We start from the raw sequence: 27,952 nt of genomic DNA, 5'->3' as shown, positions 1-27,952 counted from the left end.
GATTTTAACCAAGAGGCAGGAATGCGCTTCTCCAAACACATTTGTTTATAGAGTGTCAATAAGTATAAGGGACCAAGTGGCAGGATCAGACTTGACTACGATGGAAGCAAGGCCATTCGGCCCCAGAGCTCTGGAGTTATTAAGCTTATTGATGATTTTAATTATTTCACTTCACCCGAAGCTAAGGGGCCGCGGTTCAGCTGTACAAACAGCCAGGTCTAAGATTTATTTATCATAGAAATGTCCAGACAGATATTCTACCCATGTACCCTCCCCAATAGTGTTAACGGGAGTATGGGAGCTTAAGGACCCTCCATATTGATCTCCCATCTTTAAGTTGAGCTTCTCTAGATGATGGCGCTTACACCATCCTCTATAGTTGTTATTCAACAACTTTTTACGGTTGGTGTATTCATCCCATGAGATTGGGAGAGCTTTCAACGTCTTAATAGCTCAGCGATATATTCTCCTATTAACTACTAATTGCCTATCATAGGGAGAAGCATAGCTTTTACTAGAGACAAATATCGGTTTACTACGGACTGATGCTACTTCAGTGGTCCATTGCCCAATCAGATGCTCAATCTCGTCTCCATTTAAATTACTGTTTTCGGAGATCCAGTCATAGACTTTTCTATTAAGCGTCTTAATTTTGGTAGCATTTCAACTTATCTTGTTTCCGCTATTGGAAATTTCGATATTTAGAGGACCACCCTTGTCAGCAGAGGGTAGATTAATGTTCATGGAAATAGCAATCAAGGAGTGATCACTAAACGGTGAGGCTACCACTTCAAAATCACTTATGTGGTGTAGTGCCGCCATACTACCACAAAAGTAATCCAAAGTGGCAGCTTTACCTCCACCACTCCAGGTACATTTCCCTGGGGTATCGCTGGTAGTTCTCCCATTCAATGGCCACAGCACCCAATCTTGGAGATACTTTGACCATACATAACCTACCCTTTATGTTGCTCTTTCCTTTTATCATTACATTAGTCTGTGAAATGTTGCTAAATTCTACTTTCATCGTAGAAACTCCACAGTATGCATTCAAATCACCTCTAAGGATTACAATATCATTAGCCTCCATCAATAGCCAGTCAGTTAATACCAAATCTATTGAATCATGGATTTCAGTGGTACAAGCATTGGACGGAGGGTCATATATGTTAATAACAAGAATCTTAGGAGAAAGTAAGTCATTTTAACATTAATTTGAACTGCCAGCACATGGTCATTTTCAGGATGGAGTAATATTTGTGTGGCATTAAAATCATGACTTATGCCCATCATAAGACCTCCATATGGATGTCCTCTTTCACCCTTATTAGCATGAGATTGAAATATGCAATGCGAATCAACATACAAATCACTCATTAGCCATGTTTCTTGGAGTAGGAAAACAGGGAAAGCAACAATACATCCAAGAGAGCCGCCCTCCGACATAAAATGCATGTGCCCACGTATGTTCCAAGAAACAACCTTTATCTCTCAGGGGGCATTTGTAACTAGTTGGGCAGGTAATGTCTTAAGCCATTTACATCCAGCTTGGTTATCAAATTTCTGTTCTGCTTTTACTGGTAGTTCAGTCATGGGTTTGGCTTTTTAAGTCTGACAATGTTCACATGGGTGCGTGTCCATTCCCTCTCGGACTGTTTTATCTAATTCAAATCCCAGGAAGTCCAAAGAATCTTCCTGTGAACTAATGAGTGCAGCTGTCACAGGTAGCACACAGTGGACCTCAGTAATCGCCCCAAACTTACTTCATGTTTTACTAATGAGAAATAACAAGTATACGTAATGTAGGGATCTTGGAGCATAAATCCAGCATGAGTGCCCGATTTAACGGTTTCTTGGTAAGGTTGTCCATTTTCTCGCTAATTATCACAATGTTTTTGTCCAATACAACTTTTTTCTCAATAGGCAATTCAACCTCAGGTGTTGGATTATTAACTGTTCTTTTCCGTCCCTTTTTCGTATCAATATTTCCACAATCTGCTCCTTGTGGAAAGTTGACGTCTGAGGATGAAACATGGGGCATGTTAACATTGCCCTTAACAGTTTTCTACTTTGATGTTGGCCAGTGTGATAATGACCCAATTTTATTAGCATATTTCTTCTTCTTTCTGTTTTGGCGTTTGTGTGCCCTTTTGGACCTTATTTTATCTATAGTAAGCAAGGTTGCAGTAGAATTCTGGGGTTGGCTGTCATTGAGTATTTCTTCATCAATGCTGTTATCAGAGATGGATAAAACTGTACATTGCCTACGTTGTTTGGCTCGCAGTCTCCTTTGTTTACGTGTGGGGTATGACTGTGGAGACTCAGAATGAGTTTCTCCCCTTATCTTCAACCTCTTTAATTGGGATTTGTACGGGAGCATCAGAAACATCTGGTGTTATAGCTATAATCACTTTGTCTTTGCTTACTAGATGTGAACGAACTTTTGTTTTCAAAATAATTTCCAATAACTGTCAATTTTTTACAGATTGATAATATGTCTGGTCTGACAGTTTTATTAAAATGTTCATTGCAAGGTGAAGCAGGCCAATGGAAGGGAACGGAATATTTTCACAAATCGTCCTTTCCTTTTCATTTCCAATGGCCGCTTCACTTCGATCCGTTATGTCAATAACTTTGTTGAGTGCTCCTTGTTCAGGGCATTGGTAACTAGGCAAGCTAGTAGGAGGAAACAATGAGGGTGCACATGATAGTCGGCACAAAGTATGGGTGTGTGAGAGGGATACGTTTTCAGGGACAGATGCTGACATAGCACACATTTTCTCAGCCATTGCTAGCTCCGCCTCTATAGTTTCTCTGTTTGTACCGCAGAGGAGCTAACTAAGTTCAAGTATAGAATTGTCATCAACATTATCATTTGCAGATGTAAGCGTATTGGTAGCAGCAGCTCCACTCGGGTGGTGGGTGGGTGGGTGTATTTCTGCATTTATACTTTGCAACGTTTTTCTGTTGCAATTGTTTTCTACTTCAAAATAATCAGTAATTTGTGGTGTTGCATGCCTGGGTTTGCAAATCACACTTTCAGGAGGGTTGATGCTAATGTTCGTGTTATTAGACTTATCCACCAGAACTTTACTGTCTGATCGCTTTGCATGTCGGATTTAAATGGACAACGCTTACCTTTAGCGTACAATGCTTCCACAGCCTAACACTGCCGAACACACTCTGCCACACTCCGCTCACGCTCCGCGTGGTTGGCTATGGCTTTAGTAGAGTGAAAGTATCGGCTAGAGTGTCCCCAGGAAAAACAGTAAAAACTGAAAAATGACTTAACGAAGTCCAGATCCAAGCAGCAATTCGACTCTCCAGTAGAACCATGATGTGCTCTCCTCTACTGCCGAACACACTCTGCCACACTCCGCTCACCTATAAGGCAGAACATTCCACTGTGGGCCAAATAGGAAGGACCGCACTACTGAGGGGAACACTGAGTTGGGCACTGCGGGAAATGGTGAAGCAGAACTTAGCCCTGATGGACACATTGGGACAGAAGTTGGCATTGACAGGCACACTGGGGAAGAACTCAGCACTGAAATTGGGACAGAAACCAGTGCTGAGAGGCTAATTGCAGAAGTACTCTGCACCGAGGGCCAAAAGTGGGCAGAACTGTCTACTTAGAGCAAAGGGAGCAGAATACATCCTGGGGAGAGAATATTTGGGTAGAACCTGGCACTGTGGAGACAATTAGGTTAGAACTGGTCATTGAGGGAAAAATGGGTACATGACTGGGCACAAAGGGGCAGGGCAAGACAGAACTCAGAACTGCAGGACAAGTCCAGGAAGAACACAGTCGTGATGGGTTAACTGGGGCAGGACTCAGCACTGCAGGGCACAATGGAAAGAATCTGGCACTCAGGGGAAAATTGGGTGGAACCCAGCAATCAGGGGCAAATGAGGTAAGAATTGGACCAGCGAGCAAATGTGGTCGCAGCCAGGCACTAAGGGGGAGAGCTCGGCAGCACACCCCACCGAGCAGAACATTTTGCAGAGGTCAGAAACAATCAGCAATTTGGGCAGAACCCTGTACTGAGAGGTAAACCGGGGCAAATCCAGGAACAGAGGGGTAGAAGTCAGTTCTGAGGGGCTAATTGGGACAGAAAATGGCACAGGAAAAGTTGAAACAGCACTCAGGACATAGTGCCAAATAGGGGTGAACTCAGCACTAAGGGAGAGGTGAGGCAGAAGCAGTATGAGGCGGAACCTGGAGCAGAAATGGGAAACAAACACCATAAAAGTATGTTTACATTAGTAATGCTGGTATATTAGTGGAAAACGTGACAGTGAACCCGTGCCCATGGTCCGACTACTCCTTCATTCTTTTTCAGCTGCATCAAGGGAGATTATGAGCAGTAATCTGTGCAAATTTACCCATGTTCATTGCACCCTTTCTTCTCTTCAGTTGTAGACACTCTCTCCAGCTTAGACTCGGCATCTAAACTTGCAGCCGCTTATGACAGTATGATGATATTAGCTGTCAAAAGCTTGGCACCACTAAAACAAAGGCTGGTAAAGACTCAGCCATCAAAACCATGGTATTCTGCGCACATCCATCAATTACAATCTATGAAAGATAAAGCGTTTAGAAGATGGCGAAAATTTCTTACTCCAGAAGATAAGGTTAGTCATACAGCAGCAGTTAAAATGCATAAGATGGCTATCTGTGAAGCAAAGAAATTGATTTATGAGAAAAGGATTATTGGGGCTTCCTCAAACTTTCAGGAGTTTTTTAAGATCCTGAGAGACCCAAAGGATCCATGTCCACCTTCCTCCTTGATCAAGAAAGACGCACAGTGGTGTCTGAGCATACAAAACTCTATGAGTCTCAAGGTTGAGAATTTCAAAATTGATATCGCCGTTAATCTGTCTTCCAAAGCTATGTCCCCAAGTGCATTAAAAATGTGTGGTTGGCCCCTTTGCTGAAAAAACCCTCTCTGGATCCATTGGTGGATGGCAACCTTTGCCCCATAACCAACACACCTTTTCTGCTGAAGAACCTGGATAAAATTGCTCATTGGCAAATCCAGGATTTCTTGAGCCGCTGTAACATCTTAGGCCCAAAACAGTCGCGGTTTAGAAGTCATCAAAGCACAGATCCACCTTGTTGGACCTCAAAACAAGCATCGTTAAACATCTTGACACGGGTCAGATCACCCATCGGATGCTTCTGGACCTGAGAATGGTTTTTGATCTGGTTGATCATGCCACATAAGTAACCAGGCTGCAAGAATCTGCCACATTCTCTTATGATGCCTCGAGTTGGGTGCTGTGCTTCTTGTCCGATCGAACAGCCAAAGTGCATAGTGAGGAGGCGACAGCAGAGGTCTTTGTGCTGCCCTGTGGTGTTCCACAGGAATCATGTATGTCGCCTACTCTTTTTAACATTTTTACACTGTCTCTATTTGAAATGTTGGACTCAAAAGGAGTAATTTATGCAAATTACGCAGATGACAGCCTGTGTCTTATCCCCCTTGCGGGTGACTATGCAAATGACTCCTTGAAAATCAATACCACCTAGAACTCAACCAGAACAGAACCACAAGACTTATCCTTGGCCTCAAGCCCTGGGACCGCATCTCTCCAGCACTGAAATCCCTCCACTAGCTCCCAGTGGCTGCAAGGATCAAGTTCACGACCCTCTGCATAGTCCACAAGGCTTTCTTGGACGGGGGCCCGCACTATCTACAACTCTCTCTCCCTAAATACTCTCCTTCTAGAGCGCTCCACTCATCCTCTTCCAACTCTCTGCAGATGAGCCGATTTTCAAAACAGAGATCCAGGGGTAGATCTTTATCCTCTGAAGGTGCCTCCGTCTGGAACAACCTCCCTGCCTCACTCCGTCTTGAGCCTGATCTCCTTAAGTTCCAGAAACTCCTCAAGACCGTCCTCTTCTCTTCTTGTTTCTCTTTTTCTCTCCCTTGTTAACCCCCTCTCTATTCCTGCCTACTTCCCTCCTCCGTCTCTTCCCTAATTCTGCTCCGTTCTGCTGACTGGTCGCCTGGTGCACCTCCAGAGCCCCACACGTCCCAGGCTCCCACCCCAGTCCACGCACTTGCCTCCAGGCCACTGCACCCTGCTCACCACTATTGCACTTCTGGAATTCATTCCATGATAAGGGTAAACTCTCTGCACTCAACCCAGGGTCCTGCTGGACTGGGCACAATTGTTCCCCTCCCCCTCTCTTTCACTTCCTGTCTGCATATTTACATTACCTAGAATGCACTAGGCCTAGTTCGCCAGTCCTAGTACGGTAGCTCTTTGTTTCTGTATGTTCTTCTCCTTCTCCTACCTCCCTTATCACCTCACTCTCTGTCATGCACTTGCACTATCTGAAAAGTCGTTGGCCCAGTACGGTAGTTTAAGGATTGTATGTTCTTCTCCCTCTCCTACCCCTTCCTCGCCTCCCTTCATGTCATGCACTTGCACCAGTAGTAATGCCGTCAGGCCTTGTTTGGTAGTCATTTTTTGCTAGATCATTCGGAAACTTCAAGGCCTAAGAATGACTCTATATTCCCTTGTTCCCTTCCCGCCTTGAAGCACTTTGAAGCACTTCCCTTGGGTATAAGCGCTTTACAAATAAACAATTACAATTACGTTTACAACCATATACATAGATGGATGCTGTTAAATGGACTAGCATGAAACAATGCAAATACTGAAATCATGATTGTGGGTACAACACACAGGCTTCGCAAACTAGACCCTTTATACCAATCCTTCAAAGTGGCTGAATGCTCATCCAAAACTCTATCTAAAGTCAAGACCTTGGGTGTCATCTTAGATCAAGAGCTGAGTATGAAACCTCATGTTACCCATCTAGTCCCATGCTCCTCATACTATCTGAATCTCCTAGCTCTTATTCGTCCTTTTATTAACACAAGCAACTGTGCCACGGTGGCTTGTGCCATTATCGGGTAACATCTAGACTACTGCGCCAGCCTACTGCAGGGCCCGGGTCAAGGAGTACTTAATCGCCTCCAGGTGGTCCAAAACAATGCAGTCTGTGTGGTTTGTGGACTACAGAAATGTGATCATGTATATTTGGACAGGAAATCCTTGCACTGGCTCCCGATTGGGAAAGAAATCGTGTTTTGTACCCTGTATTGCGCACACTTGTCTTTTTGGGAAGAGACCTGTCTATCTCTCCTCTTGGCTAGGATTGCACCCAGTTAAACACTCATTAAGGTCCAATATTTCTGGCCTCCTACTGGCCCCAAAGGATAAACTTTCATTTGTACTGGAAGGATGCTTCCCAATGACAGCTCCTCGCCTCTGGAATGTCTTACTACCTGCCTTGAGGTCTTGTTACTCACTTGTGTCTTTCAAACACTGACTCAAGACCCTTTTGTTCGAATGAACTGATTTCCTATTTACTTTCCCCTAAGTCTGGCTCTTGATTATATACCATTTAGTGCTTCTTGTCGTACGTCTTGTTTGCGCCTCTGTGCCCAAGGGCTGTGTTCCAGCGCGTTACAAAATAAAATAAATATATACTATTGAAAAAAGCCTCATTATTTTCTTTGGGCACAGCCAGCAGAAAGAGGGCAGCTCTGTTGAATCTTGTTGAGAAAGGCCATATGATATTCAAAGCATGAAAGAATATTTTCCATGGGCAATGCAGGCATATTTTGTTGAAGCAGGCCTCATGATTTTCTGTGGGCATGTGTTTACTGTGGGAAAGCTGGCATCTCTTCCTGAATAAGGCCTCGAAATTCTTTGGCACAAGCAGCATGCAACTCTTTTTTACTATCCCACTTCTCGCTTATACTGTATTAATGAGAGTGGTCTCGTGTTTTGTAAGCACAAGCATCATGAAAATGTAGAGTGCTGGCATATATTGTTGTGAGAGGCGTTATGATTTTCAATGGGCACAGCTCCAATGAAAATGTTTTACAAAATGCTCCTGTGTACTGTTGGGGGCTTCATATCCGGTGGAGTAATTCCTGTGTTCACCTAAAGAAGCAATTCTAAATAATATGGCTTTTTATCCAAATATTCTGAAATTTTCACTTTACAATGCACCAGTTGATAAATTTTTTTAAAAAATGCTCCGAGTAAGACCAACCTCAACCGCTTTTGTTGGCTCGAGGTTGCTTGCTGTGCTTGGTCTGGCCAATGCAGAGAAATCATTTACGTCACCATCACTTGAAAAAATCAGCAGCTGCACTTGCTGTCATTGTCAAACTGGGAAAATGCTAGGGTTAGAAAAATTGGATAATATTGGGACTGACAACCACAAAATATATGAGAGCACATTGCATTGCTAAACTGGGAGTATACTGTAACTGCAAAACCTGGCAATGTACTGAGTAATCAAACTGCGTATACAAGGATAGTAAATATTGACTACAGTATACTGGTAACATGAAACTGGGAGCATACAGGGGTAGTCAAGTTAAGTGTTTGTTGGAAGTGTCAAACTGGCAATATACTGGGGTGTCAAACCGGGACTTTTCTGGAACTGTCAACCTGGGAGTATCCTGTAATGATGTTGACAGGACATATACTTGAGTAACGCAAAATGAGAATGCGCATTGGCCCTTTTTTGTGGTTCAGAGGATGTGGGACAAAATGCAGAAAAAGGCTTCTGCATGTTTTTCCTGTTGATTCTGCTGAGTGTGGAGTCAGCCGGGGGTGTTACACCATGCTGTGGATTCACTGCGGGCAGGAGAGACATGCTGGAAGTTCTTGCAGACTGGACGATCATGATAGTTTTGTTGTCTGCTGAACTATAATGAAAGTGTGGTGTTTCTGGGAGATCCCGGGCCACCAGGGGTCTGGCAAAGACAACCACTACACACACCGGAATACAATTCATGAGGCCATCATTTTCAACACAAATGGTTTCCAGGGGGTGGTAGTGGTGTGTGGGGGCACAGGATCTCTGATCTCCACAGGAGTCAGAAACCTTTAAAGAAAGTTATTTCACAGAAAGATATTTGTCTCTATGTTCTCTCTGCCATGGAGACGCTATCCATAATCCGCCACGATGTATTCAGGGTTTGCCAATGAGGGAGTACAATAGGATTTCTAAACCACATGTTTTCAAACTGGGCATATTATGGGATTTTACAAACTGGCTGTATACTAGGGTTGTCACACTGGTCATATACTGAGATTGTGCAAACTGGGATGTCAGACTGGGAGTGGAGTGCTATTGTCAAAATGGGAGTGTACAGAGATGCAGACGGCCCACGTAGAGGAATTGTGCAAATTTTGATTATACAGTAATTCTATGACAGAAAGGTGAGAGTAAAATCGATTTGTGTAATAGCACAATAGAATTATTCTGCCATGTGCAACAGTACAATGGGAGTAAATAAAGTGATGTTTGATATACTGTAAGGTGTGGGATATAGTGACACACTCTGCTATTCTATGCGGCATCACTCTTCTATCTATGGTGTAAGAAACAGCAAAAATGGGGGCAAATACTTTGTGCGTGCCAAAACCTCCAAAACCTCCAAAACGGTGTTTTTCAACACACAAAAAGATGGCTGCACAACCTGCTACCCATGGTACATGTGTGGTGGAATAGAGCACACGCTGCAGAAAAGGTGCCAGTGGGCTCCATGACAAGCAAACATAGAGTGCAGAGGGAGCAGCAGCGCTTTGCAAGTGAAACTCCAAAACTTTCCTGTAAATGATATTTACTTTACAAGTAAAAATCCAAAATGCCTGTACATAACACTTCTCAACACTCAAAATCTGGTTTGGCACTAAAATTCATTTAACCTAAGGAAGCATTGTGAATGTACAAAGTCCTGAAAGGTTAAAAGCAAAACATTTTCCAGCAAAACTGGATTGCCTCTGAATGACAGTTCCTGTCAAAAATCTGAGTGCAGCACACCGGGCTCTCCTGATTAGACTTTAAAGTTATCTAAACTAAAAGCCAGCAGGATTAGCAAATATAAAAGGATTGTTGAAGAAAGAAACACAGATCACAGTTATTTTTGATTCCACAGGTTTAAATCTAAGAATGTAATTTACCTATGTCATCTGATGCAACAAGTTTCTTTTCTGCTGGATTTTAAGTCAAGAAACTAAGAATAAATAAATTAGCCTGGCTGGGCCTGCCAGAAGTTGAAAAACAGGTTTTTCCACCCAAGAGGAGGGCCTTCCTCTCAGCAGATACTCACTGACATATGATAATTGGGGGGTAGGACAGACTTTTGTCTGCAGCCAGAGAAATGGACGTGTGAAGAGGTCATAAACTTGGCTTACAGAAGGTTCCCAAAGGTGGCTACTCCTTGAGCTCCAGGGAGAGACAAAAGGCGGACCATTTGCTGCTAAGAAAATATAATGAATCATTTTTAGAGACTCATAACTTGTTATAAGGAATGGTGAAAAATACAAAAAGGGCAGATTTGTTAGTCTAATTTTTGGCGCTACATTTCAAGATGTGATGGAGCTGTGTAGCATATTCGGAACAGGAATGGCAATATATGTGGTTTTATGGGAACTGTATTTATGCTAGAATTGTTAAACTTTGCACACACATTCCTATGGTAAACACACATAACTGTGGAAATTTGTAGAACATTTGGAAAATGTTTTCATGGTGAAATGGACAAAATGCTGCAGAAAGGCCAAACAAGGAGGAACAGATGCTTCATAACATATGTAATCCCTGTATGTGATTTTTGTAGAGGTTACAAATGTATAAAATGTATTTAAGAAAAAAATTGATTTTGATACTAGTGGCTAGGGGAGGATTCTAAGGATTGTAAAAACCAAACCATAAATGTGACATCATCCATCTTGGATCCAATCACTTGAATGCAAGGCAGAGATGAGACTCTGATCCAATCCCGGTCCACAGGGGCGAGTTTAGTTAAGTCAGCCCATACACCCATTTTTGTGATGTCATTTGAAAGGATAAATAGAGACAGCTGACAACTGACAACACATAGGGAAGGGACTCACTCTTCTGATTCCAGCGAAGCACTCTGATCCAGCATTTAACATCCAGCATTCAACATCCTTCCAGATCCAGATGCCAAGGACCAGGCTAAGCAGCAGCTGAACCATTTTCAGCAAGTCCTCAATCCTCAAACTAATTCTTACAACCCAGTGAAGCGCTGTGGTGTGAGAAAGCATCCTGAAACTAGCATCCTGAAACTATCTTGTTTGCTACCATAAATGCTTGCCTGATGAACTCGCAATCCCACTGAATTGAAATATCTAGAAACAAGAAGGGCAGATCCTGTGCCCGTTACGGAGACAGGCCTAGCGGATCCAGTCCCGCACGTGATGTGCTGTCTTTCCTTGATAGAACCAATCCATTGACCAGAACCGTGACTGTCCAAAAATCTTAAATCCCAGTGGATTGTGAGTATTAATAGGACGCTAGAGAACTATTGTATGCCTTGCATTATCTTGTTCCTCTCTAATCTCTGAACTATCCTACTTTCATAACCAGTAACAGTGTCAAAATCTTTAGTGTTATCTTATTCTGTCTAGTTGCTAAAGCGCCATTTGCATAGTCATCTTTATTTGTGCAACTCTGATCCATAAATCCCACTTTGAGTCTTTGGACTGGTGCCGCCGGGGAAGGTGATGGGGATCTGTTACTGAAGACATGAATCAGTCTCAAAGCTTACTTTGTCCCGACTTGGCTGCCTAGCCTGAACGCTCTAGCCTTGAGTAAAAGCATAAGCCATATTTTCTGATTCTAAACTGTAGTCTTTGTCCAAATTTGTGTCTTTATTTTCAAAAACACCTCTCACTAAAACATCCATAACTCCCTCAGTTTTTAAGATAGAAGCGAAATTTCAACTCCCATTTGTACCTAACAGCCTCAGCTACACTCAAAATGCAGTGCAGAACAGTGCGGTTGACCCATTCTATCAAAAATCACATAAGTAAAAGTTTGCTGCAAATGTACATTTCGAAAAGTTTTACACGTGTGAATAGCTTTCAATTTTTTCCCGCTTTGACTTTGATATTCCAATTGTTTTCTTTTGATTACATCATTGCTTTTGCTTGCCTGCATCTGTTCAAAGCAGCTCCTGTAGAAATGTATAAGAATTTAAGCATTTTTGAACATATTTTGTGTTTTTGCTCTGCCAATTTCAAAGCCATCCTGACAGTTGAAAAGTCAAATCCGTTTTTCTCTTGTGTGTAAGGGGGGAAGGTAGGAGTGATATTCTGTTGGGTCTGCATTATTCCTGAATACCTACTCTCTCCTCACATCTATTTAAATTGCCTATTGATGGGTTGAGGGGTGTTGCAGGGGGAACCTCTAACCCCATTGCTATCTGTTCCAAACCAACCCAAAGGTATTCTTTCCTTTGCTGCATTCTTTTTGTGTTCATTACTTGATTCCTAGTGCATTAAAGATATTATTCATTGTTCCTGGCACCCCATTGGTGACTGTTGTTACCTATTAAAAATATATTGTCATTTTAAATTCTAAATAAATAAACTAATATTTACCTTTGCAACTAGCCTGATTCCTGGTTCAGTGTAACCTGGGTGGTATTTTGCGATGGATGTGATATGAGTGATATATCATTCAGAATATTGAATTTATAGATACAAATAAATAAGGCTTTCATTTGCGCACTACATGCTGGGCGAGACTTTGGTGTGTGCCTGATTGAAATCACTTACAAAGGATACTGCAATTGTGTACACATGGAGAATGTGCAAATTGGCAAAAAGGTATTATCAAACTGGCTTTACATTAGAATTAATTAAACTGCCACCACAACAGGATAACAAAACAAGGGTTATACCACCATTCTGCCAACTGTTAGTATACAGTGAATGCCAAACTGAAACTATGCAAAGATAGGACTTGCACACTCCAAATAGACAGGGATTGATGCAACTGGGAGGGCTCAGGGATTTGTAAACTGAGAAGTCTGGAATTGTTCAACCTGAGACTATATTGGGATTGTCAAACAGTTCTTACTGGGTTTGTCAAACTGGGAGTTTACACGATTTCTGAATATGCTGGAATGGTTACACTTTAGAATGTGGAAGAGGAAGTCTTATTTGAACATACTGTGTATATACTCACTGGAAAGTTACTTGTAAACTGGAAATATATTCGGGTAATCAAACTGGGAATGCTCTGGTATTTTGCAAACTGGACTACACTGGGATTTTGCAAATTGGCAGTGGACTGGAATTGCCAAAGTGGCAGTATATCTGGACACTGATAACTGGAACTATAGCGGCCTTGCCAAATGAGAGACGGCCATGGCTGTTCAACTGGGCGCATACTTGTTTTGTGAAGCTGGTAATAAAATGGGACTGTCAAAAAGGGAGTATAATTGCATGTTGCAAATTAGACACATACTGGGGTTGTTAAAGAAGGCATTATGGGATTTTCAATCTTGTAATATAGCAAAGTGTTTTAGAATTGCCTTAATGTACATAGATTGTGTTTGGCAAAACTGGGGCTATAGAGCGATGGTCAAACACTGAGTGCCAAATTAGAAATAAAAATACATTTTGCAGACTGGAAGTATAATGAGATTCTCAAACTGGAAATATAAAGGGCTGTGTCTCAGGACTCAAGTCGAGGGACGACGCGGGTGGGAAGCGCCCCCCTGCCACCCACACTTTTTTGAGAGGGCGGACAGTGGACACCATCCTTTAGTGTGTTTAAGAAATAAAAAAATAAAAAATTAACAGCTGGCTGTGGCCTGGAATCGAACCTTGGAACAGAACCAAGCCCTGGCCTTGCATTTCTGAAACACGAGACTTAACCAGAAGACCACCGCAATAGTTGCTGTTAGTCTGCAATATGTCTCCTATTGACATGTTACTATGCAGGGCATGCTGTGTTACATGTTCTCGGATTTAAAGGGCGCGTGCATATACTTAAGCAGCAAGGTGATATGTGAATGCCTGTTCCTTCGGCAAATGCTTTTTTTGTCATGCGCGATTTTTTCAATCGTGAAAGACAAGCCAGAATGAATTGTGCATATTTCACTTTGACGTCCCGTGACGTGACGTCACAATGGTCCCCAGAGCCCCTCCCCCCACTTTTTTTAGGATTTTTTTTTAGGACTCGAGGATTGAATGGAATCTACTTGGGCTGCTCAAACTGCATATGGAAGTTAGCAAACTCAAAGTAGACTAAACTGATCCAACTGGGATTACACTGGGGCTGTCAATCTGGAACACCCAGGCATGTGCAAGCGAGGGCTGTGCTTCTTAAGGTTGGGTGTGGTGTGCGCCACACACCACTATCTGCATAGCAGCCATACGTTCCTGGCTTCAGATTCAGGGCCATGGTCAGATTTAAGCCGGTCTTATCACTGGCAGAAGGACAGGGTCGGCATGAGATTTAGGCTGGCGCAAAGGCCGCTCTTTCGCTGCTGTTAGTGCCAGTGCTGGCACCGGTGTAAATGTCCTCATTGAACCCTGCCTCGTAGCATCCACATTTGGGCATTGTGCTGTGGCAACAGCTGGCAGGGCGGGTGAAATGACCCGGCGTGCGCAGTCTCCGCACTGCAAGGGAGACGGGAATGGCGTGGCTGCCAGTGTCAGCAGAATGAAGAGATCTGCACTTCAATGAGTACCTGTGCCATCGCCAGGGCATACGTGGGCAGCGTGCCAGTACTTCCGCCTTTGCAAATCCAAATAATGCGCCAATGTGCAACCTAGTCAAATGCAGTGTTTTCAGTGGCACCACAAGTCCTACCGATCCGGTCAGGGCTGTTACATTAAGACCAGTGCACATCTAGGGAGGATAGCTCAGGAGCAACGTGCTCGCCTTGAAAGCAAGATGACACGGAACACGGGTTCGATCCCCGGGTCCGCGCTTCAAAACCTCTAAGTATTAAGCGTATTGTAAAAAACCTATCAAACCATATCATTTCTTTATTCCCCCTTGTGGAACGCCACGTCATTCACATGAAGCACAAATCCGTTGCATGGCCCCGTTTCTTTGGGTCTGTTGGTATCATTTGGGCTGGCTGCAGTGATCTGGGCCTTCCAGTGCAGCCTGCAAGCCTATGGCCGAGTCTCTGCTGCTCGGCCATTCCCTAGACCTGCGCAGGCAACATATGCCTTTTTATTATGGCTGAAGCTGTAAAGCCTGAGCATGAGGATTACGCAGCGCGCACAGGCCTAGCTGCAATCACACGCGGGAGCCGGGTATGCACACAACTTCTCTTTATTAGAACATGGCGGCAACTGCCGAACTCCCTTCCCGTCCCTCCCCTTCCCCTGACGTCACGTCCTGGACGTCACTACGTTACAGCCGCAACGGCGGCCGGCCCCCGCACACCGATGCGGGTGGGCTGACATCTCCCCCCTTTTTAACATGCGAGATGCTCCTATCTCCTTACCCCATTTCTTCTATGAGGCGGAGTGGTTTGATGTGGCTCCTCTGAGGGCGTCCCGCCTTGCTCGGTGTCGCACGGTCTATGACAGGGGTTGCGCTGTCCCTTTCTGTCTCCGACTCCTCGCCGTCTCCATGGTAGGGTTCCTCCGGCGGACCAACCTCGTCTCTGTCTTCGTCCCATTCCCACCGCTCTCTGTGGTGGGGCCTTACCCGCCTAAACTGTGAGCTATTTCGGGTTATGGACGTGCAGTCGCTTCTTTGTGCTGTGACCATCGTTCGTTTCTTATGGGTGATGACGATAGGGGTGGGTGCGAAGGTGGCTTCTTCTTTTCTGTTTTTGGGTTGTCTGAGCCATACTTCGTCACCTGGCTGCATGAGGTTTTCTCTCGCCCTTCTCTTTCTGTCCGTTGCTTCCTTCATTTGCGCTTTGTTCCTTTCGTCATTGACTCTTGCTTCTTGTTCCAGACTTGTCGTGCCCTCGGGTCTTGGGTCCTCGGGTAGCCTTGTGGTGATCGGCCTCCGGAATAGCAGGTCCGCCGGGCATATACCTATGGTGCTGTGTGGCGTGTGGCGGTACTCCCTGAGCAGTTGATTGAGGGCCTGCTCGAAGGGTTTGTTTTGGATGTGGGCGATCTGTAGTGTTCTCTTGACGTTGGTCATGAATCTGTCGACCATGCCATTTGCCTGAGGCCATCGAGGTGTTATCCGTTGATGTTGGAATCCCATGTATCTTGCGAACTTTTGAAACTCGTGACTTATGAAGGTGGGACCGTTGTCCGACTTTATAATTTTGGGGATCCCGTTCGCTGACAGCATCCGGTCGAGGGCGGGAATAACGCTTGATGTTGCACTACTTTCCACAATCTGGGCGTCGGGGTATCTCGAATGTTCATCCATGAGTACCACGACGTGCGTGCCATCATTCAGTGGTCCGAACAGGTCCACTGCTAGCTCCTCCCATACTTTGTTGGGAAGCGGTGACATTTGTAGCGGATTTGGATGTGGCAGCGGAGCTACCTGTGCGCAGATGTGGCATCCCCCTACAATGGTTTCTACTAGGCTGTCGAGCTGTGGGAACCACACCTTCTGCCGGAGGAGTTGTTTCATGGGCACTACCCCGCGATGTCCTTCATGGGCCAGGTGTATCGTCCTCTCCCGGAGTGTCCTCGGAATGACGACTTTGCACCCTTTTAGTAGTACCTTGTCCTCCACCACTGTCAGTTCGTCACGGACTAGATGTAGCCCTTTAACCTCTTCCCTGACTTCGTCCGCTTCCGCCTTCGCTTGCTGCCTCATGAGGGCCTCCTTGTCTGTTAGTAGGCAGTGTCTAACGATGCGTAGTGCAGGATCCGATTCCGACTGAGCTGCTATTTCTGCCCATCCTATGGGCAGTGGTTGTAGGTGGTGAATGACGTAGTTGATGTAGGCGTCTGCGATGGAGGGTTGAGACGCCGTGGATGTCGCGGGGTGACAGGAAAGATAGTCGGCTGGATTGTTCTCCTTCCCGGGCTGATGTTTTACCGTGAATTGGTAGTCTTGCAGCCTCAGGCCCCATCGGGCTATCCTTGGTGGCATGGTGGCTTTAGGATTTCCATAGATGGTCAGGAGAGCCTGGTGATCCGTGACTATTGTGAATTTCTTGTCGAAGAGGAACAAATGAAAGTACTCACAGGCCCATACTACGGCCCAACTCTCCTTTTCCGCCTGGGAGTATGCCTATTCTGTGGTTGTTAGACTCCTGCTGGCGTATGCAACTATGTGAACATTTCGTGGTTCTTCCGGATCTTTTTGTGTCAGGATGGCACCGAGGCCTACCAGGCTGGCGTCTACAATCACCTCGGTGTCTTGGCGGGCGTCAAAGTACGCCATATCCTCTGCCTGTGAAATGGCGCTCCGAATGGCTTCAAACACCTCTTGACACTCCTTCGACCAGACGAACGGTGTGTCCTTGCGGGTGAGCAGTCGAAGGGGGTTGCTGACTGCGGCATAGTCCTTCAGGTATCTGGAGCAATAGCTAGCTAGGCCCAGGAACGAGCGCAGATCTGTTGTGTTCACGGGGGAGTGGGGTGGCAGTGTTCAGAGCTTCTACTTTTTCTGGGTCCGGCCTCATGCCTTTCCCTGAGAATATGTGACCGAAAAATCTCAGGGATCCCTTGGAAAATTCACACTTCGCTTTGTTTAGTGTGAGGCCGGCCTCTTCCATCGCCTGACACACTTTGTGGAGCGCCCTGTCGTGTTCTTCCTGCGTTTTGCCATATACCAGGACGTCGTCTGAATAGTTCAGACAGTTTGGGATGTGCCGAATTACTTTATGAATCTCTTCTTGGAAGATTTCAGCAGCTGACGAAATGCCAAAACTGAGTCTTTTGTATTGAAATAACCCAAGGTGGGTAACGAAAGTGGTGATGTATCGGGATTCGGCTTTGATTTCGATCTGGTGATACCCTTTCGTCAGGTCCAGTTTTGAGAAAACTCTTGATCCGTGTAAGAGATGGATCATGTCTGTGATCCTGGGCACCTGGTGTCTCTCTCTCTCGATGGCGGTGTTTGCTCTGCGCATGTCAACGCACAGACGGATGGACCCGTCCGGCGCCTTCTTGGGGACAGGGACGATGGGTGAGACCCAGGGGGTGGGCCCGATACTGGTTCAATAACGTCCATCTTGATCAGCTTGTCAAGTTCTTCTTCCACTTGTCTTTGAATGTTAAATGGGATCCCACGGTAGTGTTGGGCTACCGGTTTAATGAGTGGGTTTATGTGTAGGTGTACTTTCTGGTGTTTTAGCTTTCCTAGGCCGTGGAATAGTTTGGGGAAGGTCTGTTCAATCATCTCCGGTTTGGCGAAGTACTTATGAGCCATTAGCTGATAGAGAATGTGTACCAGGCCCATTTCCACTGCGGTCCTGAAGCTTAGGATGCAGCCGCTGTCAGCTTCCGTTTTGAGGATATGTAGCGGGATTCTCGCGGAGTGGTCTTTGTGGGTGCACCACACCGTGATTGTGCCTTTGCACGGTAGGGGAGTCGTGGATCCGTACGGGTATATGTCTATCTTGGCTTTCTTGATTTTGGGTGGTGGAGTCAGTGCTTCATAGGTTTGTTCATTGATGATATTCACAGTGGCTCCGGTGTCTATGAGGAACTTCACCAGCGTGTTGTTTACGTTTAACGTGAGTATAGGGCTGTGCTGTGTGGCTGCCGTGTTGGTCTTGACGGCCCACACGTAGCCCTTCTTCCTCTGATCATCTCCTGAGGACGGGGTGTCGCTGCTGGTGGGGATCGCGTTTCTATATATCGTACATAACGTCTTCTGTGGGAGCGCCGCGTGTCCTCCGACAAGCGTCTGTCATCCCGGGATTAGTGGCTGGATCTACTGCTGTCTTCTCTTTTTGACGATTTCCGGTCGCTCTCACCTCTGGACCTGGACGGGCTCTGTCGCTGTATCGGCGCCTCTCTTGTGTTCGGGGTCTGCCTTGTGCATGCACTGGGGCGTTCTTGCACATGGCCCTGTAGTGGTCCATGCCACCGCATGCCGCGCATTGTTGTCCCAGGGCTGGGCACTCCCTGGCGTGTGGATATTCATATCCGCACTTGTAACAGGTGGCTTCTGTGCGCTTACCTCCCTGACTGGGGTTTGTGTGGAGTTTGTTAACAGATTCCGTGTGTTCTCCTGGCTGTTGTATGGAGACTTTCCCCAGATTGTCCAGTTGCGAGTCTACGGCGGCCTCCATGCGAGCCAGTGGTAGGATTTCTTCAAGTGACCTTTGTTTCTGCAGGAGTTGTTTGCGAAAAGGTTGCGAGAGGCATCCCGCGATCACTTGCAATCTGAGTGCTTCTTCGTTTGAATATTTGTGGAATTCACAGTGCTTTAGTTATATGCGCAGGCGCATGACGAAATTGTCTACGGATTCACCCTTTTCTTGCCTGGTCGTGTGGAATACGTGACGTTCATAATCGACGTTCGTGTGTGGGACGAAGTATTCAGATAATTTGGCATGGAGTTCGCCATATGTGACTGTGAGTAGCTCTCCGGCGACGTTGAGTAGCTCTCCGGCGATGTCCCTCACCGCTGGCCCAACTGCCATGAACAGCGTGTTCTTCAATCTTGCGTCATCAGTTAGCCCTATTGCTCTCGTGTAGAATTTGAAGTCTCTGAGCCATATGGTCCATCGGGGTCCTAAATTTGATGTGTCTCTTATTTCGAAGGGGTTTGGCATGTGCATCACCTGTGCTGCTCCTCCTTCAGTGTGAGTGGGCAGATTGTTGCCTTGATTTCCATCTGCTCCTCCTGGCGAGGCTGCTGCGGTGCCTGCCCCTCCCGAGGATGAAGCAGGCGTGCTTGCGGAGTCCGACATCTTAAATATCTTTGTACTGGCCGAAATGCCTCTGACGGTGAGCTTGTCCCCGTGCCCATGTGTTGGGGCTGTGCCTGCCCGTGTGGTATGCCCCTCCCAGTGTCGCCTTGGGGCCTGTAACTTTCTGGGGGCGGGCGCTTATTCCATGCGCCTGTGTTCCCCTTTTGGCTGGCAGTTCGTGTGGAGCTGTCGAGTGGGTGTGGAGCGGGCGCTTAGTATGCGCGCCTCTCCCTTCCCACGTTCTCGGACTGCTTGGATGTCACGCCGGGAGTTATGTAGAGGAGCGGGCACTTGTTCTCTGCGCCCCTCCTTTCCTTTGTTTTCCGGCGGCTTGTGGGCTGCGCCGTGTTGCGTGTGCTGACCTGCAGTCCGGGGGGGCTCACGACGTGGTCCGGAGCGCTTCTCTCCCCGCTGCAGTCGGATGCCGGTAGCTCCCAGCTGTTGAACGTATTCGAGGCGCGCCGACGCGCTGAACTGCACGGTTGCGGACCTCAACACGGCACTGGTGGGCCGTACGCCTTCGTCGCCATTGTAAAGCCTCAGCATGAGGATTACGCAGCGCGCCAGGCCTAGCTGCAATCACACGCGGGAGCCGGGTATACACACAACTTCTCTTTATTAGAACATGGTGGCAACTGCCGAACTCCCTTCCCGTCCCTCCCCTTCCCCTGACATCACGTCCTGGACGTCACTACGTTACGGCCGCAACGGCGGCCGGCCCCCGCACACCGATGCGGGTGGGCTGACAGAAGCCTGCTGGGAGAGGGCTTTTAAGTCTGGCCAATTATCTATCATCGTGAAATTATAGAAACCGGACATATAGGACATAATGGAAAGTGGAAATTTATTTAAAGTGGCTATCACGTAAACTATGAAGGATGTGCGACGTGTGTGTACAGCAAACAGATCATGATTTCACAACTGGCTATAATGGAAACTCACAATTATGTACTGAATGAGTAGAATCTAATTTGATGAATGGGCATACTATGAGCTGGAAATGAAGTGGCAACTGGCTATGCTTAAAATTGACAATGATGTTCTATCTTGGCATAATGTGAACTGGCAACGAGTTACTAGCTGGGTATAATGGAAACTAGCAATTCTCTACTGAGTGAGTAGAATCTAATTTGATGACTGGGCATACTATGAACTGGTAATGAAGTGGCAAGTGGCTATGCTTGAAATTGTCAATCATTTTCTAACTAGGCATAATGTGAACTGACCACGATTTACTAGCTGGGTTCAAATATGCATATTTCCAAAAACATACAGAATAACATTTATTTATCAGAATAAGTGACACATTTTTGTGCCCTCATCACTTTGTTTTACCCTTCTTCAGCTGCATAAATATACTAAAAAAAAATGCTTTTAGCTCCTATTTTCAGAACATTATCAAAATTCTGAGGTGAAATGTGCATGTTGGATGTCTCACAGTAATCACAAAGGAAAGTACTCTTGAGATACTTTTAATGTTACAAGGATATACGTCACACACCATATATTTCGTACAAATTACAGAGCCAATTTACATCAACTTTGCCGCGATACAGTACAATGGTGCACTCGTTTGGAAATAGCCGTCACGCAAATGTCATGCATAACTATACGGCAGTGGTCCAAAGTTCATGTAATACAGGCCTGAATGTTTAAGGAGGAACCAATGAGAATTTGGTGATAATAGAAAGGGCCCCAGGTAGAGTTACTTGGTGTCTACATGTCACCAAGTACATTATACTCAATTCCTCATCTTTGCATTTACTAGCTTCACTCCATTGTATTCAATTGTTCTCATCCAACAGTATAACTCCCAGAAAATAGTTGATAGAGAAATGAAAGCCCAGGACAGGGTCATGGTTTCCCTTGTGGCATGGAGTAATTTAGTAATCCCAAAAGCTCAGAATATTGATGACTTGACTGAAGACCAAGTCCATGTCATGCTTTTTACCCGCCAATTCTCTGGCGTCTGCTTGACTGTTTGACAGGCAAATTAAACCTCGATTAATCAATAAACACATGCACAGTGGTTCAATTAACAGGCCGATCAGCAGATAACCGTATCTAAAAAAAAATGCTACAAGCCTGCAACTTATCATACCATGATCAAATTGGGACCCCGGGTGGCTGGTGCGCCACAATCAATATTTCTATTATTTTTGTGGCGGCCATGAACATGTTGCCTCCTCAAAGAAGCCGCTGTTGTCAGGTGTGTAATGTGTTTTGTTTGATATTCAGAATTGAAGTTTGTTTTGCATAATTGCTTTCTAATAGTAGGACTCAGTATTCTATCTACAAAAGTGTAGTTTGACTTTCAGAAGGCAAACTAACCAGCCAGGGGAAACTACTTAAGAGTTTGATTACATGTATTTGCACACAATATATTCCACTGAGGGGCCTTTAGAGCACAAGATGGCTGACTCATAAAGGTCTTTCGCAATGTACCTCAAGTTCAGTTACTTTCGAAACATTCCTTACAAATGTTTACATTGTCTGGAGAATCATGTGCCTTTTGACTTAGATGGTCATGGCTAAATTACACTTATTTGCTCACTGCACCATAGGCAACCAAGCTGCACCTCACTGATGAGCTCCAACAAGGCCAAAACATATTTCGGGCTGGGCTGCTCCCATTGGTGGCAGTACCTGACTGATTTGCATATGACTGGACCCCTTTTCCAATGGCGTAGATGGGCTAAAAAACGGTGGTGTGGAAGGTTGCCCAGAGCAATGCCAGTGGTTCAGATTAATTCAAAACCTTCCACCCGTCACTTTTTTGGTTACAATACTCAAAAGGAAAACAGTAAATAACAAAATTGTTGGAAACGTTGCAGAATTCGAAGAAAAAGGCCAACAAGTTTACAGAGAGTTAAAACAGAGTGTGGCAAATACATGCAAGTAACGGGGATAAAAGTAGGGTAGGTAGTCACTCATGAGGTGGGAAATAAATGGAAGCCATCTGAAGAGACTTACGGGTGCGGTTTGACCTTGATGTAGTTCTTTGGGATGAAGCCCTCGTATCCCATCAGCTCCGCTTTGTACCAGTTCTGGTCATCTTCCATGTTGAGTATCTGAGTAACAAACAAAAGTGTTGGTTACTCAATGGATGGTGTACACTGCGGAAAAATTTGCCTGACAAATTGTGTTTAGCAATCCAGTCTCTTGCTCTGCAGTAATTCATCGAATATTGTGCCTTAGGTCATACATGAATTGCTCTACAAGCGCTGTCTGCCCCCTAATGTTTGGAAAAAGGTACAGCAATTAGCCTTTCAAGTGCCATGTGTTAGGGAACCCCTGTGCCAACTGCATTTGGAAAGATCTGCAGGGAGGTGTTCTTCCCACTGATTGCCGGATTACCCACGAGCCGGAAGTGCTTTTATATGCATCCGGGGTGAGATAAAACCAATAGGTTTGGATGCCAATATGTGTGCTAAAATTGGCTAAAGCTTTGAAAAATTGGTGGCAACAGGAACAGGGGGGGGTGGACAATCAAGCTGAAGACTAAGCGAACACCTGCAGTTGAATAACCCTGAACACATGGGACATGCATTATTTCTAGAGTTATTGACTTGCCCCACGGTGAATAATGCTATATTAAGATCATCAAATGCATGGTTCAGCCAATCATAATGCTTGGTATCTGGTAAGCTACTTAGATTTTAAGATCTCATTTCCAGGCATCAGGCCAACAGGCGCAGTGGGGAGAGGCAAGTGCTCAGACACATCAGGATCTGCCCTCAAACTGAACGGAAAAGCATTGCCCGCCAGCTTCCCTTTCACCCACTTCTCCATTCCTGCACCCTTCCTATAGAGTCCTACTGGCTGGATAGGTGGTCAAATAACTGCAGGTGTAGGTCGATTCAAACCCATCAAAGCAGGTGGCAAGAGCTTCATTGTTATCCCACCTACCCTTTGGAATTCCCTACCACCGATCATCAGGAAGTAACCCTCCTATGCTACATTCAAGAGAGTACTCCAAAAGTGGCCGCACTGGTAGGGCCTACAGTACTGCCAGGCTTTGTCTTCTGACCCATGTATCTCTTCGGATATGCCTGTACTTATTGGCCTTACTTGTTCGCGCATCACATGCCTGTACAGACGCTGTGATACCTTTTGGTCTGGGTGCTACACAAATGTCATAAATAAATAAATAAATAAATAAATAAATAAATAAATAAATAAATAGATCTTCTGGGTATAAGAGGACAAATGAACACTGCAGTTGCTGTTTCATTGTAGCATTATTGACTGGAGGTTCAATAATGAATGCTACTTATTGGGGATTGCACATGTTGGCCGACATGCTCATCATAATTACTCAAAAAAAAAACAGAACTCCAAAACGTGTCCTAAGACAGAATCCTATTGGCGGGCAAAGCTTACCATCCTGGTCAGACAGGCCACTGACTTGCCCGAATCATGAAGCATGATGCATGATAGGTTGGAGGTGGTTGGCCACCACAGCATGCTCCCGGGCTTGGTTGAGGGGCTTTCAGGGTGCTCGGCATGCCACCGGGTGGTGCGGAAACAGGATCGATGGGGGTTGGAGGGAAAGTGAGGTGAATGCAGATGCCTTCAGAGATACCTGGCTCTTCTATGGGATGGCAGAGTGTTGGGGGAATGTGAAAGGGGGTTTCGGCATAGGTAGGTGAGGAGTGGGTGCAGAGAGAAAGGAAGGTGGCATGTGCCAACAGTGTTGGCATTTTAAGTTTGTCTAATGGTCTTTAAATAAAAAGAGCTAAAACAAGCCAACTCCGAGAGGCGCGAGCAAAGTAGAGGCAAACGCTGGGCGTTCGGCATTCCCAGTATTGACCACTGGGATCTCGAGCAATGATAGGGAAACAGAAGGACGTCGGGATAAGGGGAAAGATCTGAGATTGGGATTCTGCTAAGCAAAATGTGGTCATTGATTTCAGTTACTGGTCAGCAGCCCACTTATGGGCGCTGGTCGTGGGCAAGAGTAATGAAAAATGCATTTCTTATATAGCGCTACACACCCATAGGTCTCTGAGCGCTCAAATAACAGAAGACAGGTACCTGTCTATACCTGTATCTAAGCTTTAAGTATTCTTGTGATGTTGTGCGCCCAGCTACCTAAGGGTTTGGTGCACCCTACAAATAAATAAACAAACAAACAAGACATTATTATCCATTTTATCGATCTCGGTAGGATGAAAGGCTGAGTTGACCCTGCCGGGATACAAACCTGCCGTAGCAGGCTGCATACATATATCAGGGGCGAGCACTTAGCTCGCTGTGCTATCTGACCAGATAAGTGCAGTACGAGGGGCCATTACTTGAGTGCATGGTCAGTAGTGCTACTAGCACGTGAAAGTACAGTCCATGGCACAACCGTCTCTACTTTCGCTGCCCATTACCAGACATTGAAAAGAGCCCATTGCATAGTAGGCCAATACATGTGAATATTGACCACATCCTGAGGGGTCAGTTGGCTCTCCCATTGTGAACATGCGATGGTTGGGCTTAGTGCATGTGCAGAATATGGCAGGTGCATGGGTGCTATAGAGAGGCAGCAGAGCACAGATCCCTGTGCGCGAGACCTTTGAGCACTGTACCCCAGGCACAGCAGGCTAGTCTGACGGTGAAGACAGCCATGCATAAGGATGCCCCTCTGCTGCCATAGAAACACATTCGATGCCCCGAAAATCTTTGTTACACTTAGAGACCACTCCAATAGTCATTGCCCCAGAACCAAAAAGCTATTGACATACCATTACATTGGAACATGTTATAACTTTAAAATCTTCACATTTAAAATACATAGTTTCAGTAGCATATTGTTATACGGTTTGATGTTACTTGATATGTGCGTAGTGCCTTACTGCAACTTTTATGGCTTATAATCGCGGTGGCAGTGAATGGCCCTTCGGCAGCAGGTAGCCTGACCAGCATTAACTAAAAAGAGCATTACATTGCCTGCAAGTGGCATTTATAGTTTCAAGGAACTGTTCAATTATTATCAGTGAATTTGTTATTATTTGCATTTTTAAAGCACCCATACAGCCCGCGGACATCGAGGCGCTGTTACAGGAATTGTTTGTTTTTTAGTTGCGTAATTGTTTTTTTTGGTTCAGTTGCGTATTTATAACGTTCTTACAAAACCCTGAGGTTTCGAAGCACAGACCCGAGGATTGAACCTGTGTTGCTTTGTGTCTTCTTGCTTTCAAGGCGAACTGAGCTATCCTCCCAGGGCAAGATTAGTGTGGTGAGTTTTCGGCTGCAGTGTCTTTGTCACAGCTGGATCAAATGAATGTTTCATGGGACTCAGCCGCAGTCTATAAGGCCAAGTACTGAAGGTGGAACAGGGGCTAGATCAAATCACTCCTTCTACGCCAAGGGCAACTGTTTACAGTCGAGGGTTCTGCTATGATTTACGTGCACATGTAAAATGGATATAGCATGCGATAGCATGCACATTCATCAGATATGTCAAAGGTACATTCAGTACATGTCCACTTCTCAGGCTGTCTTTGAGAATGGCCAGACCTATATGATATTTAAAGGCCAGATAACTGGTATTAGCCATACGTTCATTACAGTTCGATATAAATACTGCATCAAATCACCACCATAGCGGTGTCAAGGACCCTACCCTTGTCCGAGCTTCAGGGCATATTGTGACCCCGCCCCAGGATCGCCAGACCATAGACTGCTGGGGAAAATGAAAATAAGGAAAGGCAGCTGGGAGAAAAAAAAACAGGAAGAGGAAGGAGGAAAAGAGAAAATAAATGGAAGAAAGCTAGTAATATGTGAACCCGTGAATGAAAAGGATGTATAAAGTGACATGTGGAAGAATTGTATGGATGCATAAGGGGCTCGAGAGGTGGTCAGCCTATCCTATCTATAATGAAAAGCTTGATTGACTGGGTCACCACTTGCATAGGCTGTGTCCTTTAATGCTGGCAAGAAAGCTCAGTGTGTTTGAGCGTTCACTGCTGTGATATGTAGGTCTCAGGTCCGAGTCCTGGCAAGGTCCACTCAGCCTTTCATCTTTCCGAGGTCGATTAAATGAGTGCCAATTTCGATTAGGTCCTAATATTGTATACACAATGTTTCTATGTAAAGCACTATATTAATAACAAGTTATTATTAAGGAAGGAAGAATTGGCATGAAAAGCTAATATGCATAACTTGAGATCAAACAACTCTGTACAACTAAAAACTTGTGCCTGTAGACTGTCGCAGGTCAAGAAGGGAGGTTTTTTCACTGCTGCCCCGGCTGCATGGAACACAATTCCCTTGAGTTTTAGAGAGGACATTTCTACACCTGTCTATAGAAAGAAACTAAAGACATTCCTGTTTAGTTAGAATGTTAATTTCCATCCATGCATTGGTCTATATATGCCGATATCGGCTTTGTTTGGCCCTCTCAGGCCTGGCAGACGCTTTCTTCCTTCTGTTATGTGTGTGTGGGTTCGGCACTCTTAAGTCTCCGGGTCAGTGGTGCGTAATATAAGTCAATAAAGTAAAGAAATGGTCTTAAAAAGTAGGCTGCCATGGCCATGAACACAATAGTCCAAAATATATTTGCTGCTTATCTTTAAAAGCTTTGGAGAAAGGGTACAAATTAATTTAATAGCAGAAACGATTATAGGAATTAACCCGCCCCGTAAAATAAATATTTAGAATTACAGGGTATACACCAAAAAAGGTCATGTGTAAGCATTAATGACAGTGGGCAGATTCTAGTGTATGAAAGTAGGGGTTCATCTGATGCAACTGTCCTTTGAATATACAATAAGCCAAAGTGCAGTTACTGTAAGACTAATGTAACGTCAGACAAAGTGCATTGAATTCTCCCCCGTGTACGCCCACCCCAACATCACGGAATTTAATATCTCAAACATCTATTGCGATGTACCGCCACGTTTTGCAGGCCTACCCCGCCCCTGGAAATACAGAGTAAAAGTAAAAACTGATCCTAATCAGACCAATGTTCTTTTCTACCCTTCCGTGATGATAGGGGACTTATCGGCAACCTCCTTCCTGACAGCCACTGCTCAAAAAAACAGCAGCCTTTGTCCGTACAAGTTTTGATGCAAAAATAAGCAATGCTGAAGCTATAAAGTGACCTGCTTCAGACCACGGTCCCCTCTATGTGAAAGACAAGGATGTCAATTTCAAATAGAAATGACTTACAATTACACATTACAGATGTCTGAAGCAGTCCCACGAACGGTGCCTGTACAATAGCATAAAGATGAGAACAAGTAGTGAGCACGTTTATGATGGTGTAAACAATTAGGACATATAACGGG

At 45.2% G+C, this 27,952-nt stretch overlaps 1 protein-coding gene across 2 annotated transcripts in view; it reads right to left on the bottom strand.

The window, feature by feature from the left end:
• The window catches only part of GRAP (GRB2 related adaptor protein), a 716,059-nt gene that overhangs the window by 628,807 nt on the left and 59,300 nt on the right, over window positions 1-27,952 (bottom strand). For both annotated transcript variants that reach the window (XM_069645680.1, XM_069645679.1), the window contains exon 2: window positions 22,647-22,744. In XM_069645680.1, the coding sequence (XP_069501781.1) occupies window positions 22,647-22,735 (89 nt within the window). In that variant the 5' untranslated portion in view covers window positions 22,736-22,744. The remainder of the gene's footprint in view (window positions 1-22,646; window positions 22,745-27,952) is intronic.

The sequence above is a fragment of the Ambystoma mexicanum genome, chromosome 2p (assembly GCF_040938575.1).
Source record: "Ambystoma mexicanum isolate Mex_15411 chromosome 2p, UKY_AmexF1_1, whole genome shotgun sequence".
Taxonomy (NCBI): Eukaryota; Metazoa; Chordata; class Amphibia; order Caudata; family Ambystomatidae; genus Ambystoma; species Ambystoma mexicanum.
The sequence above is the reverse complement of the archived record's forward strand: the minus strand, read 5'-3'. Positions and strand labels throughout refer to the sequence as shown.